Source organism: Salmo salar, chromosome ssa21, assembly GCF_905237065.1.
Source record: "Salmo salar chromosome ssa21, Ssal_v3.1, whole genome shotgun sequence".
NCBI classification, from domain to species: domain Eukaryota; kingdom Metazoa; phylum Chordata; class Actinopteri; order Salmoniformes; family Salmonidae; genus Salmo; species Salmo salar.
In genome coordinates, this window is record NC_059462.1 from 46,830,615 (window position 1) to 46,846,847 (window position 16,233).

A 16,233-nucleotide genomic window follows, 5' to 3' on the forward strand; every position below is an offset into this window, starting at 1 on the left:
ACATGTAGTGTCGTTTTGTTAGATAAAATCCTTTATATCCCAAAAAGTCCATTTAGTTGGCGCCATCGATTTGAGTAATCCACTCTTTCAACATGCAGAGAAAGGAATCCAAAAAACTACACCTAAACTTTATTTCAACAAGTCAAAATACATTTCTATTTATTCCTCAGGTACCCTAAAATGTAATTAAACTATAATATTTCATACGGAAAGATGAATGTTCAATAGGAAAGCAAAATTAGCAGATGTGCGTCCTCTTCGTCGCTCGCTCAAACACGGATTTCCAAACTGGTGTCGTACTAAAACTCATATTTCTTCTTCAATATTCCAGTTACAAGCCTGAAACCTTGAACAAAGACTGTTGACATCTAGTGGAAGCCATAAGAATTGCAATCTCGGAGCTGAAATTGCATATGCCCCATAGCTTTCCATTGTAAGACCATGGTCTCTCAAAAACAAAATAATTCTGTTTGTTTTTTCATTGGATTATCTCCTACCATATCAATTGTGTTATAGTCTCATACATTACTTTAACATTTCTACAAACATCAAAGTGTTTTCCATCCAATGGTACCAATTATATGCATATCCTGGCTTCTGGGCCTGAGTAACAGGTAGTTTACTTTGGGCATGTCAGTCAGGAGGAAATTGAGAAAAAGGACCCTAGCCTGAAGAAGTTCTAACTAGCGAACATTACGTTAGCAGCTCATTTGAGCTAGTCTGCACACTAAGTTTCTGTAGCAAGCTAGCTAATAATACATCATTTTTGATCACTTTCAACATATACAGTACCAGTCAAAAGTTTGAACATACCAACTCACTCAAGGGTTTTTCTTTCTTTTTACTATTTTCTACATTGTAGAATAATAGTGAAGACATCAAAACTATGAAATAACACAGTGTTAAACAAATCAAAATATATTTTATATTTGAGATTCTTCAAAGTAGCCACCCTTTGCCTTGATGACAGCTTTGCACACTCTTGGCATTCTCTCAACCATCTTCATGAGGTAATCACCTGGAATGCATTTCAATTGACAGGTGTGCCTTGTTAAAAGTTCATTTGTGCAATTTTTTCCTTCTTAATGCGTTTGAGCCAATCAGTTGTGTTGTAGGGGTGGTATACAGAAGATAGCCCTATTTGGTAAAAGACCAAGTACATATTATGGCAAGAACAGCTCAAATAAGCAAAGAGAAACGACAATCCATCATTACTTTAAGACATGAAGGTCAGTCAATCCGGAAACTTTCAAGAACTTTGAAAGTTTCTTCAAGTGCTGTCGCAAAAACCATCAAGCGCTATGATGAAACTGGCTCTGTATTTACTTACTTGAATAGGTTCTCCCACTGCCTCTGTTTTCTGGGTCCTTAGAAAAACGAAATAATTGGAAATCTTCCTGAAATTTCAGGTGGTAGCAAAACGCAGCCAGCCAATCTGGAAGATTGGAGGACTTTCAACAGACTGAGTTTGGTCTTCCAACATGGTGCTTGGTGCAGCTGCTAGGTGATTTGTGATGCAACTGCAAGCACTCTCTAAAATCATCTAGACGTTATATCCCATTTCTTTTAGACTAGCATTTGTTTTTCAACAGCAAAGATTTGTATAAAACTTGCTGTCTGTCTCTCCAACATCTGCAACATTTGTTTCAATATTGAAATTCAGCTGTACCATAATAATGAACTTGTCGGGAGTTATTTAGAATAAACGACTGGGTCACGTCCACAGATACAGAACAAAAATACTTAACTACTGGCAACCGAACCGTCAGTAACAAGTGAGTGTCCACTGGGCACACACTGGTTGAGTCAGCGTTGTTTCCACGTCATTTCAATGAGATTACGTTGTACCAATGTGGAATAGACGTTGAATTGACATCTGTGTGTGGCTAGTTTGCCCTGCGCCAGTCAAAACTTTAATCTGTCAATTCTTTGCAAAGACGATGGAAAGGATAAGGTGCACAAGCAATGATTTGAGGGGATGTGAAAACCTTTTCCCGTCCAATTTTAAAAGCGTAAGAGGAAACAGGCCCATTACCTGTCTGAGATGCCCAGAGTGTGTTCAGTTTGAGAGGATCATCCAGAGGCTGACCTTTATTTGGCTCTCCTGATAGCTACTAGAATAGAACGACAGAATAAAACATTTTCAAAAATCATACTGAACTTTTCATTTTCTGAAGTAGACCAGTTTACAGACGAGACAAATGCATTTGCTGTCAATGGCAGCTGCCTGTTCCTGCTCGTTTCAAATCATTCATGATGGAGTTAAAAGATAAACAACTTTAGTAATAATGTTTTACTTTTTCATCTATGCTATTATTCTATGTGCAGATAGAGCCATTAGTTTCTGTGGAACATTAGAAGTTTTTGAACAGTGTGAGTAAGGAATAGCGATGGAGAGTGAAAATGTCACTAGCAGTCTAGACTGTTTGTCAGAGAGAGCCAGCTACACTTTGTATTATCAAAGGTGGATCTTTCCAAGCTTTATTTCCATAAACCAACTATTTTCTCTCTGTTTTTTCCTAAAATGTGATAAAAAATATACGTGAAAAACAACTCACTAAAGCTGCGTTAAGATTAAAACTATCTCTAGAGATCAGATGTATTTCTCTGCTTCTGTTTAAATCTCTGCTTCTGTTTAAAATCTGCACTTTGATTTGATGTTTTTTCTGTCTGGTCACCACAAAGGGTCAAATGCTATGGAAATAATCCTCATCAATCCTCTCAGAGAAAGTGAGTGAGAAAGAGAGCGAGAGAGAGAGAGAGCGAGAGAGAGAGAGAGAGAGAGAAAGAGCCAGGAGCAAAGATCGCATTAATGAGAGCTCCTTTATAAAAAAAAGTGTTTTAAACTACAGTAAAAGTGCTGTAACTGCAGTCGACTGTGGTATTTTGGACGCAGTAATTGCAGATTAACTGCAGTTATACTGCACTCTGTCTGCAATCTTTTTTACTAAGGGATCACAGATATCCCTCCTCTCAAACGAGAAGACAGTGTCTGGAGATGTGTAGAAGACAGTGTAGAAGACAGTGTACAGAGATGTGTAGAAGACAGTGTATGGCGATGTGTAGAAGACAGTGTACGGAGATGTGTAGAAGACAGTGTACAGAGATGTGTAGAAGACAGTGTATGGCAATGTGTAGAAGACAGTGCACGGAGATGTGTAGAAGACAGTGTAGAAGACAGTGTACAGAGATGTGTAGAAGACAGTGTATGGCGATGTGTAGAAGACAGTGTACGGAGATGTATAGAAGACAGTGTCTGGAGATGTGTAGAAGACAGTGTAGAAGACAGTGTACAGAGATGTGTAGAAGACAGTGTACGGAGATGTATAGAAGACAGTGTCTGGAGATGTGCAGAAGACAGTGTAGAAGACAGTGTACAGAGATGTGTAGAAGACAGTGTATGGCGATGTGTAGAAGACAGTGTACGGAGATGTGTAGAAGACAGTGTACAGAGATGTGTAGAAGACAGTGTATGGCAATGTGTAGAAGACAGTGCACGGAGATGTGTAGAAGACAGTGTAGAAGACAGTGTACAGAGATGTGTAGAAGACAGTGTACGGAGATGTATAGAAGACAGTGAATGGCAGTGGATTCTCAGAGGAGGAAGGGGAGGACCATCCTCTTCAGTGAATTTCATAAAAATAATGAAACATTTAAAAAGTAGATCAAACTTTACTAAAAATATTCACGTCACCAAATAAATGAATAAAACGCACTGCTTTGCAATAGCACTGCTTTGCAATAGCACTCTGTAGGGTAGCACCATGGTGTAGCCGGAGGACAGCTAGTTTCTGTCCTGCTGTGGGTACATTGACTTCAATACAAAACCTAGGAGGCTCGCAGTTCTCACCCACTTCTATAAACTTACAAATAATTATGACAACTTCTGGAGGACATCCTCCAACCTATCAGAGCTCTTGCAACATTAAATTACTTTATCCACCCAATCAAAGGATCAGAGAATTAATCTAGTACTGAAAGCTAAATCTACTGCTAGCTAGCACTGCAATTGTTTTATTTTTTTATTTAACCTTTATTTAACTAGGCAAGTCAGTTCAGAACAAATTAATATTTACAAGGACGGCAAACCCCGGCCAAACCGTAACCCGGACGATGCTGGGCCAATTGTATGCCGCCCTATGGGACTCCCAATCACAGCTGGTTGTGATACAGCATGGAATTGAGGGTCTGTAGTGACGCCTCTAGCACTGAGATGCAGTGCCTTAGACCGCTGCGCCACTTGGGGGCCCCCCAAAAATATGGTGAGTAGTCGACTCAAAGACAAAGACGGTAGTTGAACAGTTTTGAACAAATTCATTTCTTCATAAATGAAAGAGAAGCAAGACAGAGGGAGCTAGCTATATTTCTTTTTATTTAATTTTGTATTTTTTTATTTCACTAGTTTAACTTACTCAAATACCCGGCTCAAACAGAGAGGGAAGCAATGTTAGTTAGCTGGCCATGGCTATCCAACACTGGAACTACTGTACTGTAGTGAGTTTACTAATGTGTTAGTTCTAGTAGGTATGTTGACTATGGCATTAGCTAATATGGTCACAATGATGTAGACTTTGTGTAGAGGTTAGCGGTTATGATGTGAAGGTTTGGCTTGGAAAGGTTTTTTCACCTGGTCACAGACAGCTGATGTGTTGTGCAATGAAGTCCACAAGCGAAGGGAAGGGGTGAGAGGAAGAGTGTGTAGATTGCAGAAGGAGTTATACAATGGGGTGTAATCATTCCTCTGCTTCTGTTGAAAAACCTTTCTTAAACGGAAGCAAACGGAACAAAATGGGGATAAACATACCTGAATTTGTCCAATAGAAACACTTGTTTGCAACTGTTGGACTAATGATTACACCCTAGATCAGCTAGATACAGGCAAGAGTGTGCAAGGCATTATTGAATGTGTCAATGTCTGTCGCCTTGATTACTGTCAGGGCTGTGCGCTGCTGGTGGAGAAGTCAGGTGCAGGAGAGCAGGGAGTATTGAACAAGCGCACACTTTATTATGGCAGTAGAGAAAATAACAGAAGAACGCAGCTTCTTGAAAACCTCCAGCCCACAAGGCAAAAGTGTAATGCTCGATAAATGTTCAGTGCAAGACACTGAAATACAAAATAAACAAACCGTGTGCAAAAAACACGGAAACATGAAGACCCAGTCTGGCGCGTAATGATAACCACATAACACGAAACAATTACACACAAAGACATGGAGGGGAACAGAGGACTAAATACATGCAGTGTGATTATGGAATGAAAACCAGGTGTGTATGGAACAAGACAAAACAAATGGACATATGAGAAATGGAGCGGTGATGGCTAGAAAGCCGGTGACGTCCAATGCCGAACGAACAAGGAGAGGAACCGACTTCGGCGGAAGTCGGGACAATTACACAAATTTCTCTTGACCTGTGCACCTGCGTTGTAAACTTTCATTCATAGGCTAGGTTGTAGCGACCTCATGATGGGTATTGGAAAATGTTGAGTATCATGTAGTAGCCTAAACCTATCGATGCTGCATTGAGCTGGGTGAATGAAATATGAATGACAGTCATCCAATATGCTGTAATAGAAATAAGGCCATGCTCATAAATTCTTTTAAAAATCAGCCTCCCTCATCTTAAACGGTGTATGGTGGTATATAAGAAGTAAGGAATTATGTTTTGCTCCCTCAGATCTTCAGCTCCCAAGACAGTAATGATCTATGCATGTCCATTACCCCATCAGCTCAGACTTAAAGCTCAACATGTCTGTCCAGAGTTCCTGGTGAGACACAAGAGAACTCTGAAGCTGAACCATCTCCCTACTAAACAGAGAAATGCTATGCTAATCACAATACCAAGTTGGACAAGTGTCATTTCAAAACACCAACAAAATGTGACCCCCAATGACACACCATTGTATGGATTATGCACAATTGAAGACATATTTTGAAGGTGTATACAGACATTTCCTGTGCAGTGTGTAATGTGGCAAGCTGTTTTCCCTGCAGTTGCCCTGGGGGATCTCATACCCACACTAAGCAGGGTTGTGATGCATGTCTGCCCATACTCTGTTGTAATTAATTCCAGTCCTTTTGGCTTTCTTTCTCCTCCATTAATCTGCAAATTTAATTAAGGCCCCACTTGCTTTTGTGGTGCAGGGAGGGAGAGACACCTACATTATGGTGCAGGGAGAGAGAGACACCTACAGTATGGTGCAGGGAGAGAGAGACACCTACAGTATGATGCAGGGAGAGAGAGACACCTACAGTATGGTGCAGGGAGAAAGAGACACATACAGTATGGTGCAGGGAGAGAGAGACACATACAGTATGGTGCAGGGAGAGAGAGACACCTACAGTATGATGCAGGGAGAGAGAGACACATACAGTATGGTGCAGGGAGAGAGACACCTACAGTATGGTGCAGGGAGAGAGAGACACATACAGTATGGTGCAGGGAGAAAGAGACACATACAGTATGGTGCAGGGAGAGAGAGACACCTACAGTATGGTGCAGGGAGAGAGAGACACATACAGTATGGTGCAGGGAGAGAGAGACACATAGAGTATGATGCAGGGAGAGAGAGACACATACAGTATGGTGCAGGGAGAGAGAGAGACACATACAGTATGGTGCAGGGAGAAAGAGACACACAGTATGATGCAGGGAGAGAGAGAGACACGTACAGTATGGTGCAGGGAGAGAGACACCTACAGTATGGTGCAGGGAGAGAGACCTACAGTATGGTGCAGGGAGAGAGAGACACATACAGTATGGTGCAGGGAGAAAGAGACACATACAGTATGATGCAGGGAGAGAGAGAGACCTACAGTATGGTGCAGGGAGAGAAAGAGACACCTACAGTATGGTGCAGGGAGAGAGAGAGACACCTACAGTATGGTGCAGGGAGAGAGAGACACCTACAGTATGGTGCAGGGAGACACCTACAGTATGGTGCAGGGAGAGAGAGAGAGACACCTACAGTATGGTGCAGGGAGAGAGACACCTACAGTATGGTGCAGGGAGAGAGAGACACCTACATTATGGTGCAGGGAGAGAGACCTACAGTATGGTGCAGGGAGAGAGACCTACAGTATGGTGCAGGGAGAGAGACACCTACAGTATGGTGCAGGGAGAGAGAGACACCTACAGTATGATGCAGGGAGAGAGAGACACATACAGTATGGTGCAGGGAGAGAGACACCTACAGTATGGTGCCGTGAGAGAGACACCTACAGTATGGTGCAGGGAGAGAGACCTACAGTATGGTGCAGGGAGAGAGAGACACATACAGTATGGAGCAGGGAGAGAGACACCTACAGTATGGTGCAGGGAGAGAGACACCAACAGTATGATGCAGGGAGAGAGACACCTACAGTATGGTGCAGGGAGAGAGAGACACCTACAGTATGGTGCAGGGAGAGAGAGACACATACAGTATGGTGCAGGGAGAGAGACACCTACAGTATGGTGCAGGGAGAGAGACACCTACAGTATGGTGCAGGGAGAAAGACCTACAGTATGATGCAGGGAGAGAGACACCTACAGTATGGTGCAGGGAGAGAGAGACACCTACAGTATGGTGCAGGGAGAGAGACACCTACAGTGTGGTGCAGGGAGAGAGAGACACATACAGTATGGTGCAGGGAGAGAGAGACACCTACAGTATGATGCAGGGAGAGAGACACCTACAGTATGGTGCAGGGAGAGAGAGACACCTACAGTATGGTGCAGGGAGAGAGACACCTACAGTATGGTGCAGGGAGAGAGAGACACATACAGTATGGTGCAGGGAGAGAGAGAGACACCTACATGATGTTGCAGGGAGAGAGACACCTATAGTATGGTGCAGGGAGAGAGACACCTACAGTATGGTGCAGGGAGAGAGACACCTACAGTAAGGTGCAGGGAGAGAGAGACACCTACAGTATGGTGCAGGGAGAGAGACACCTACAGTATGGTGCAGGGAGAGAGAGAGACACCTACATTATGTTGCAGGGAGAGAGACACCTACAGTATGGTGCAGGGAGAGAGAGACACCTACAGTATGGTGCAGGGAGAGAGACACCTACAGTATGGTGCAGGGAGAGAGAGAGACACCTACATTATGGTGCAGGGAGAGAGACCTACAGTATGGTGCAGGGAGAGAGACCTACAGTATGGTGCAGGGAGAGAGACACCTACAGTGTGATGCAGGGAGAGAGACACCTACAGTATGGTGCAGGGAGAGACACCTACAGTATGATGCAGGGAGAGAGAGACACCTACAGTAAGGTGCAGGGAGAGAGAGACACCTACAGTATGGTGCAGTGAGAGAGAGACACATACAGTATGGTGCAGGGAGAGAGAGAGACACCTACAGTATGGTGCAGGGAGAGAGACCTACAGTATGGTGCAGGGAGAGAGACCTACAGTATGGTGCAGGGAGAGAGACCTACAGTATGGTGCAGGGAGAGAGACCTACAGTATGGTGCAGGGAGAGAGAGACACCTACAGTATGGTGCAGGGAGAGAGAGACACCTACAGTATGGTGCAGGGAGAGAGAGACACCTACAGTATGGTGCAGGGAGAGAGAGACACATACAGTATGGTGCAGGGAGAGAGACACCTACAGTATGGTGCAGGGAGAGAGACACCTACAGTATGGTGCAGGGAGAAAGACCTACAGTATGATGCAGGGAGAGAGACACCTACAGTATGGTGCAGGGAGAGAGAGACACCTACAGTATGGTGCAGGGAGAGAGACACCTACAGTATGGTGCAGGGAGAGAGAGACACATACAGTATGGTGCAGGGAGAGAGAGAGACACCTACAGTATGATGCAGGGAGAGAGACACCTACAGTATGGTGAAAGGGAGAGAGAGACACCTATAGTATGGTGCAGGGAGAGAGACACCTACAGTATGGTGCAGGGAGAGAGACACCTACAGTAAGGTGCAGGGAGAGAGAGACACCTACAGTATGGTGCAGGGAGAGAGACACCTACAGTATGGTGCAGGGAGAGAGAGAGACACCTACATTATGTTGCAGGGAGAGAGACACCTACAGTATGGTGCAGGGAGAGAGACACCTACAGTATGGTGCAGGGAGAGAGAGAGACACATACATTATGGTGCAGGGAGAGAGACCTACAGTATGGTGCAGGGAGAGAGACCTACAGTATGGTGCAGGGAGAGAGACACCTACAGTGTGATGCAGGGAGAGAGACACCTACAGTATGGTGCAGGGAGAGACACCTACAGTATGATGCAGGGAGAGAGAGACACCTACAGTATGGTGCAGGGAGAGAGACACCTACAGTATGGTGCAGTGAGAGAGAGACACATACAGTATGGTGCAGGGAGAGAGAGAGACACCTACAGTATGGTGCAGGGAGAGAGAGACACCTACAGTATGGTGCAGGGAGAGAGACCTACAGTATGGTGCAGGGAGAGAGACCTACAGTATGGTGCAGGGAGAGAGACCTACAGTATGGTGCAGGGAGAGAGAGACACCTACATTATGGTGCAGTGAGAGAGAGACACCTACAGTATGGTGCAGGGAGAGAGACCTACAGTATGGTGCAGGGAGAGAGACCTACAGTATGGTGCAGGGAGAGAGACCTACAGTATGGTGCAAGGATAGAGAGCGAGAGACCTACAGTATGGTGCCGTGAGAGAGACACCTATTGTGCAGGGAGAGAGAGACACCTACAGTATGGTGCAGGGAGAGACACCTACAGTATGGTGCCGTGAGAGAGACACCTATTGTGCAGGGAGAGAGAGACACCTACAGTATGGTGCAGGGAGAGAGACGTACAGTATGGTGCAGGGAGAGAGACCTACAGTATGGTGCAGGGAGAGAGAGACACCTACATTATGGTGCAGTGAGAGAGAGACACCTACAGTATGGTGCAGGGAGAGAGAGACACCTACAGTATGGTGCAGGGAGAGAGAGACACATACAGTATGGTGCAGGGAGAGAGACACCTACAGTATGGTGCAGGGAGAGAGACACCTACAGTATGGTGCAGGGAGAAAGACCTACAGTATGATGCAGGGAGAGAGACACCTACAGTATGGTGCAGGGAGAGAGAGACACCTACAGTATGGTGCAGGGAGAGAGACACCTACAGTATGGTGCAGGGAGAGAGAGACACATACAGTATGGTGCAGGGAGAGAGAGAGACACCTACAGTATGATGCAGGGAGAGAGACACCTACAGTATGGTGCAGGGAGAGAGAGACACCTACATTATGTTGCAGGGAGAGAGACACCTACAGTATGGTGCAGGGAGAGAGACACCTACAGTATGGTGCAGGGAGAGAGAGAGACACCTACATTATGGTGCAGGGAGAGAGACCTACAGTATGGTGCAGGGAGAGAGACCTACAGTATGGTGCAGGGAGAGAGACACCTACAGTGTGATGCAGGGAGAGAGACACCTACAGTATGGTGCAGGGAGAGACACCTACAGTATGATGCAGGGAGAGAGAGACACCTACAGTATGGTGCAGGGAGAGAGACACCTACAGTATGGTGCAGTGAGAGAGAGACACATACAGTATGGTGCAGGGAGAGAGAGAGACACCTACAGTATGGTGCAGGGAGAGAGAGACACCTACAGTATGGTGCAGGGAGAGAGACCTACAGTATGGTGCAGGGAGAGAGACCTACAGTATGGTGCAGGGAGAGAGAGACACCTACATTATGGTGCAGTGAGAGAGAGACACCTACAGTATGGTGCAGGGAGAGAGACCTACAGTATGGTGCAGGGAGAGAGACCTACAGTATGGTGCAGGGAGAGAGACCTACAGTATGGTGCAGGGAGAGAGACCTACAGTATGGTGCAGGGAGAGAGACCTACAGTATGGTGCAGCGAGAGAGACCTACAGTATGGTGCAGCGAGAGAGAGACACCTACAGTATGGTGCAGGGAGAGAGACCTACAGTATGGTGCAGCGAGGGAGAGACACCTACAGTATGGTGCAGGGAGAGAGAGACACCTACAGTATGGTGCAGGGAGAGAGAGACACATACAGTATGGTGCAGGGAGAGAGACACCTACAGTATGGTGCAGGGAGAGAGACACCTACAGTATGGTGCAGGGAGAAAGACCTACAGTATGATGCAGGGAGAGAGACACCTACAGTATGGTGCAGGGAGAGAGAGACACCTACAGTATGGTGCAGGGAGAGAGACACCTACAGTATGGTGCAGGGAGAGAGAGACACATACAGTATGGTGCAGGGAGAGAGAGAGACACCTACAGTATGATGCAGGGAGAGAGACACCTACAGTATGGTGCAGGGAGAGAGAGACACCTACATTATGTTGCAGGGAGAGAGACACCTACAGTATGGTGCAGGGAGAGAGACACCTACAGTATGGTGCAGGGAGAGAGAGAGACACCTACATTATGGTGCAGGGAGAGAGACCTACAGTATGGTGCAGGGAGAGAGACCTACAGTATGGTGCAGGGAGAGAGACACCTACAGTGTGATGCAGGGAGAGAGACACCTACAGTATGGTGCAGGGAGAGACACCTACAGTATGATGCAGGGAGAGAGAGACACCTACAGTATGGTGCAGGGAGAGAGACACCTACAGTATGGTGCAGTGAGAGAGAGACACATACAGTATGGTGCAGGGAGAGAGAGAGACACCTACAGTATGGTGCAGGGAGAGAGAGACACCTACAGTATGGTGCAGGGAGAGAGACCTACAGTATGGTGCAGGGAGAGAGACCTACAGTATGGTGCAGGGAGAGAGAGACACCTACATTATGGTGCAGTGAGAGAGAGACACCTACAGTATGGTGCAGGGAGAGAGACCTACAGTATGGTGCAGGGAGAGAGACCTACAGTATGGTGCAGGGAGAGAGACCTACAGTATGGTGCAGGGAGAGAGACCTACAGTATGGTGCAGCGAGAGAGACCTACAGTATGGTGCAGCGAGAGAGAGACACCTACAGTATGGTGCAGGGAGAGAGACCTACAGTATGGTGCAGCGAGGGAGAGACACCTACAGTATGGTGCAGGGAGAGAGAGACACCTACAGTATGATGCAGGGAGAGAGAGACACCTACAGTATGGTGCAGCGAGAGAGAGACACCTACAGTATGGTGCAGGGAAAGAGAGAGAGACCTACAGTATGGTGCAGGGAAAGAGAGAGAGACCTACAGTATGGTGCAGGGAAAGAGAGAGAGACCTATAGTATGATGCAGGGAGAGAGAGACACTTACAGTATGATGCAGGGAGAGAGACACACCTACAGTATGGTGCAGGGAGAGAGACCTACAGTATGGTGCAGGGAGAGAGACCTACAGTATGGTGCAAGGATAGAGAGCGAGAGACCTACAGTATGGTGCCGTGAGAGAGACACCTATTGTGCAGGGAGAGAGAGACACCTACAGTATGGTGCAGGGAGAGACACCTACAGTATGGTGCCGTGAGAGAGACACCTATTGTGCAGGGAGAGAGAGACACCTACAGTATGGTGCAGGGAGAGAGACGTACAGTATGGTGCAGGGAGAGAGACACCTACAGTATGGTGCAGGGAGAGAGACACCTAGAGTATGGTGCAGGGAGAGAGACCTTTGGAACCGTTCAGCTGGAACTTTAAACGGTTTGATGGTTGCTTTCAACATCAGACTTATGGAGTGATGGGAATGCTTGGCAAAGCAGAAAGTTGGATAAACAAACAGGCTGCTGGATGTCATCCAAAAATTCAACTCTTCCTCCATTCCATCCGTCTCCATCTATTCCTCATCCTCTCTTTCATGGGTGTCTATCTCTCGCTGGTGTATTTCAACCTCTTTCACTTCATCTGTATCAGCCAATTAACCGTTAGTGTCTCACCCCCATCTTACCTTTTTTCTCCCTGTGTGCCTGTACATCTCCTCTCAACAGAACATGCTGTATTCTCTGGTATGTGGTTGGGTGGTCAGCACAAACATAACGCTGATTAGAAAACCAAACAACCTGTTCCATCACTAATACTATTTCCACGCTTGTAAGGGAAAACGAGAACACAAACAAATCTGACATGAATATAAATTATTGCTACTGTGGTAGGTAAGAAATCCCATCTTTCAGCATAATGAATTGCGTAAAAATATTCACATTTTATTTATATTCTCCACAAAAGTATGCAGTCACAAAACAGATGTGAAATGTGTATGTGTACAACATACAGGGGACAAAACATATCCAGAATCTTTAACAGAGTTAGCATTGTAACAGTGGTTGGATATTGAATGAGGCATATATGTAGTTATATGTAGAGTCATATTAACTGCTGACAAGCTTCGGTACAATATATTCACTAAGTCTAGTATATAAAGAACTGCAGGCCATATGGTTTAATTTTAAAAGATAGTTAGAGAGGTGAAAAAGCAGTGAGAGATGAATTTATTTGAAATTAAAGAGCAAAGTTAATCTGTGAGTTATGCCCAGTTATTAACTCGGTCCTTAAAAATATGTTCACTAACAAAGTAGTTGAAATAAAACGGACAACAGTAGGAGGAAAAAATAAGAGAGCGCTTTCTTCTCAACAACTCCAAAGCTTTATAAATAAACACATTTATTTAGCTCCTTTGACACACGTGACAAGGCTAAAGAACAAGGATACCATTTAAAAAGTTTGTTTTAGCACTGGATCGAGTCCACAGTTATGAACGAAAGGTGTCAAAATGTCTTTAAAAAATGCTGTGCCATATTTAGAGTAAAAAAATACATACTATGTCAGACAATGAAGATTAAAATAGTCTTTGTGAATACTGAGACTGTAGCATTGTGTAGTTTGGCTGGTGGCTATACAAAGATGGGTGGTTGAGGACTAGCAGTCTAATCCTCCTGGAGGTGAGGAGGAGTCTAGTCCTCCTAGGGGTGAGGGGGTACAGTCTAGCAGTCTAATCCTCCTGGAGGTGAGAGGGAGTCTAGTCCTCCTAGGGGTGAGGGGGGACAGTCTAGCAGTCTAATCCTCCTGGGGGTGAGGAGGAGTCTAGTCCTCCTAGGGGTGAGGGGGGACAGTCTAGCAGTCTAATCCTCCTGGAGGTGAGAGGGAGTCTAGTCCTCCTAGGGGTGAGGGGGGACAGTCTAGCAGTCTAATCCTCCTGGGGGTAATGGGAGTAGTCTAGCAGTCCAGCCCCTCACCCCCATGAGGTCTAAAGGCAGATTAGGAGGAAGCAGGACTCAGAGGGACCAGACAGACAGCTGTTGTTCAGAATATTCAATACAAACAGGGAATAAGGTTGTGGGGGTCAGGGGTGGGGTTAGGGATCGGGTCAGGGGTGGGGATAGGATGTTGATGGACATAGGAAGGACAGCAGGAGGTGGAGTCTATATCAACAGTCCAATGGTTCATCCTATCCTCCTCTTCTATCTTTCATCTATACAGGTGGGAAATAAATTGCTATCCAATTAGCGGAGATATAAGAGAAGGAAACAAGCTGCACCCTATGAGTGATGATGACGATGATCATGGTCAGTTTGGTCTATATGGCACAGTCGTCCTGAGAGGCGGGGCTGAAGGCGGAGCTCCGGAGCGTATCCAGGCAGTTGACAAGGATGAGCGTTCCCGTTAGGTGTTTCCAACGCTTGGTGATGGGGCTCTTCATCTTGTCCAGGCCTATGTGGAGCTCCTGGATCACGTCCCGGTAGCTGTCCCCAATCTGGGCCGCCCACGTCACTAGGAAGTCATAGGCTGGCTTCCACATGGCCTACACAGGGAGAAAGAGAGAGAGGTGGCGATTGAAGGGAGCATATTGAACTGACAATAGATCACATGGGAATTGCATGTTGTTTTCTGATGTTTCTATGGTAATAATTAAATAAACTCAGTGACCTTGTGATTAGATTGCCCGCCCTGAGATTGGAAGGTTGGGAGTTTGATTCTCGGCCGCTTCATACCAAAGACTGTAAAAATGGGACTCGACGCATCTCTGCTTCGCACTCAGCATAAGGATATAGATTGTAAGGCCCTGTGATAGACTAGCGTCCTATCTGTCCAGGGGGTGTACTTGTACATCAAGCTGCCTCACACTACAGAAACAGGAGATAGGCTCCTGCTCCTATGAGCTGTTCTAGCTCGCACAAGCCAACGCTCGTGCAAGGTTATTTACTTACCATGGTCATAATGATGTTGTTGGCTTACACACAGTGCAGCACAGGGAGAGATAAGGACAGAGGACAATGTGGGGTGGTAATTAAAGGAAACATACTGAAGTGATGGTGACAATAAAATCACATGGAACTGGCATGTTACATTCCACCAGTTTAACTATGGTTATGTGGCTGACATTCACAGTATATCAATCCAAAAGTATGTAAAGCACAAAAAGTATTTAACCATTTACAGTTCACAGGTCATGTAATTTCCAAAAGCTGTGTGTAGTATTTCAATAATGCCAGATCAGAACCTAGCCTCACCTCGTTGTCCACCACTCCGTTCCTGTCTCTGTGCGGTCCCTCGTATGCATCCAGCTGCAGACGGGACACTTTGGATAGCCTTTCAGCCAGTTCCCTCCACCGCCCAGCCACCTCCACCGCCGTGGTCAGCAGGACAAAGTCCATCACCAGCCTGGCCACCAGGCCCTGGCAGTCCATCTTCAGCAACGCCTGAGGGGGGAAGACAGAGACTGGTTAAAAAAATGAAAAATGAAAACACAAACTGTACATTCTTGCCAGTACAATTTCACGAGGAGAGCTGGTCAGGACAGGATAACATACAAAACCCACAGGAACAAACACACACAAGAACACAAGATTAAAAGTTTTGTTTATTGGCTATGCTTCCCATTGTTCCTAAATATCCTCTTTTCCATAATCTCAACTGTGTCATTTCCCATAATCTCAGATCTGTGTCATTTTCCATAATCTCAGGTCTGTTATTTTTCTGATGTATTCCGGAGGGCCTGACGGGAACAAAGCCTCTACAGCGCTAAGCACCACCTCACCAGGAGGGCTACAGCATTCCAGAGCCATGCAGGCTCCAACTCTCTGGCTCCAACTCTCTGGCTCCAGCTAGGTACAGTAGCTGGCTATGCTGCTGGGCTGAGAGGAAGAGAGCGATTCCTGTTTGACTAACTCAGCGATAGGCAGGGGAGCAGACCAGGGGACAATGTGCCAGTATGGAGCACAGCAAATAGCAGGAAACCCATGCCGTTTTACACTACTTCAAATGGAGAAAGAGACATTTGACTGGCTAGCACTGTGTAAAATGGCCTGTTTCCAAGTGTGTACATGTAAATTAGAATATCTTTAATGA

General features: G+C 45.8%; 1 protein-coding gene across 2 annotated transcripts in view; it reads right to left on the reverse strand.

The window, feature by feature from the left end:
- Positions 1–13,070: 13,070 nt before the first annotated feature.
- LOC106582420 (SH3 domain-binding protein 4) overlaps positions 13,071–16,233 on the reverse strand; it is a 104,110-nt gene continuing 100,947 nt past the window's right edge. For both annotated transcript variants that reach the window (XM_014165522.2, XM_014165523.2), the window contains 2 exons: positions 15,396–15,584; positions 13,071–14,686 (listed from right to left, as the gene is read on the reverse strand). In XM_014165522.2, coding sequence (XP_014020997.1) covers positions 14,462–14,686; positions 15,396–15,584 — 414 coding nt within the window. In that variant the 3' untranslated portion in view covers positions 13,071–14,461. The remainder of the gene's footprint in view (positions 14,687–15,395; positions 15,585–16,233) is intronic.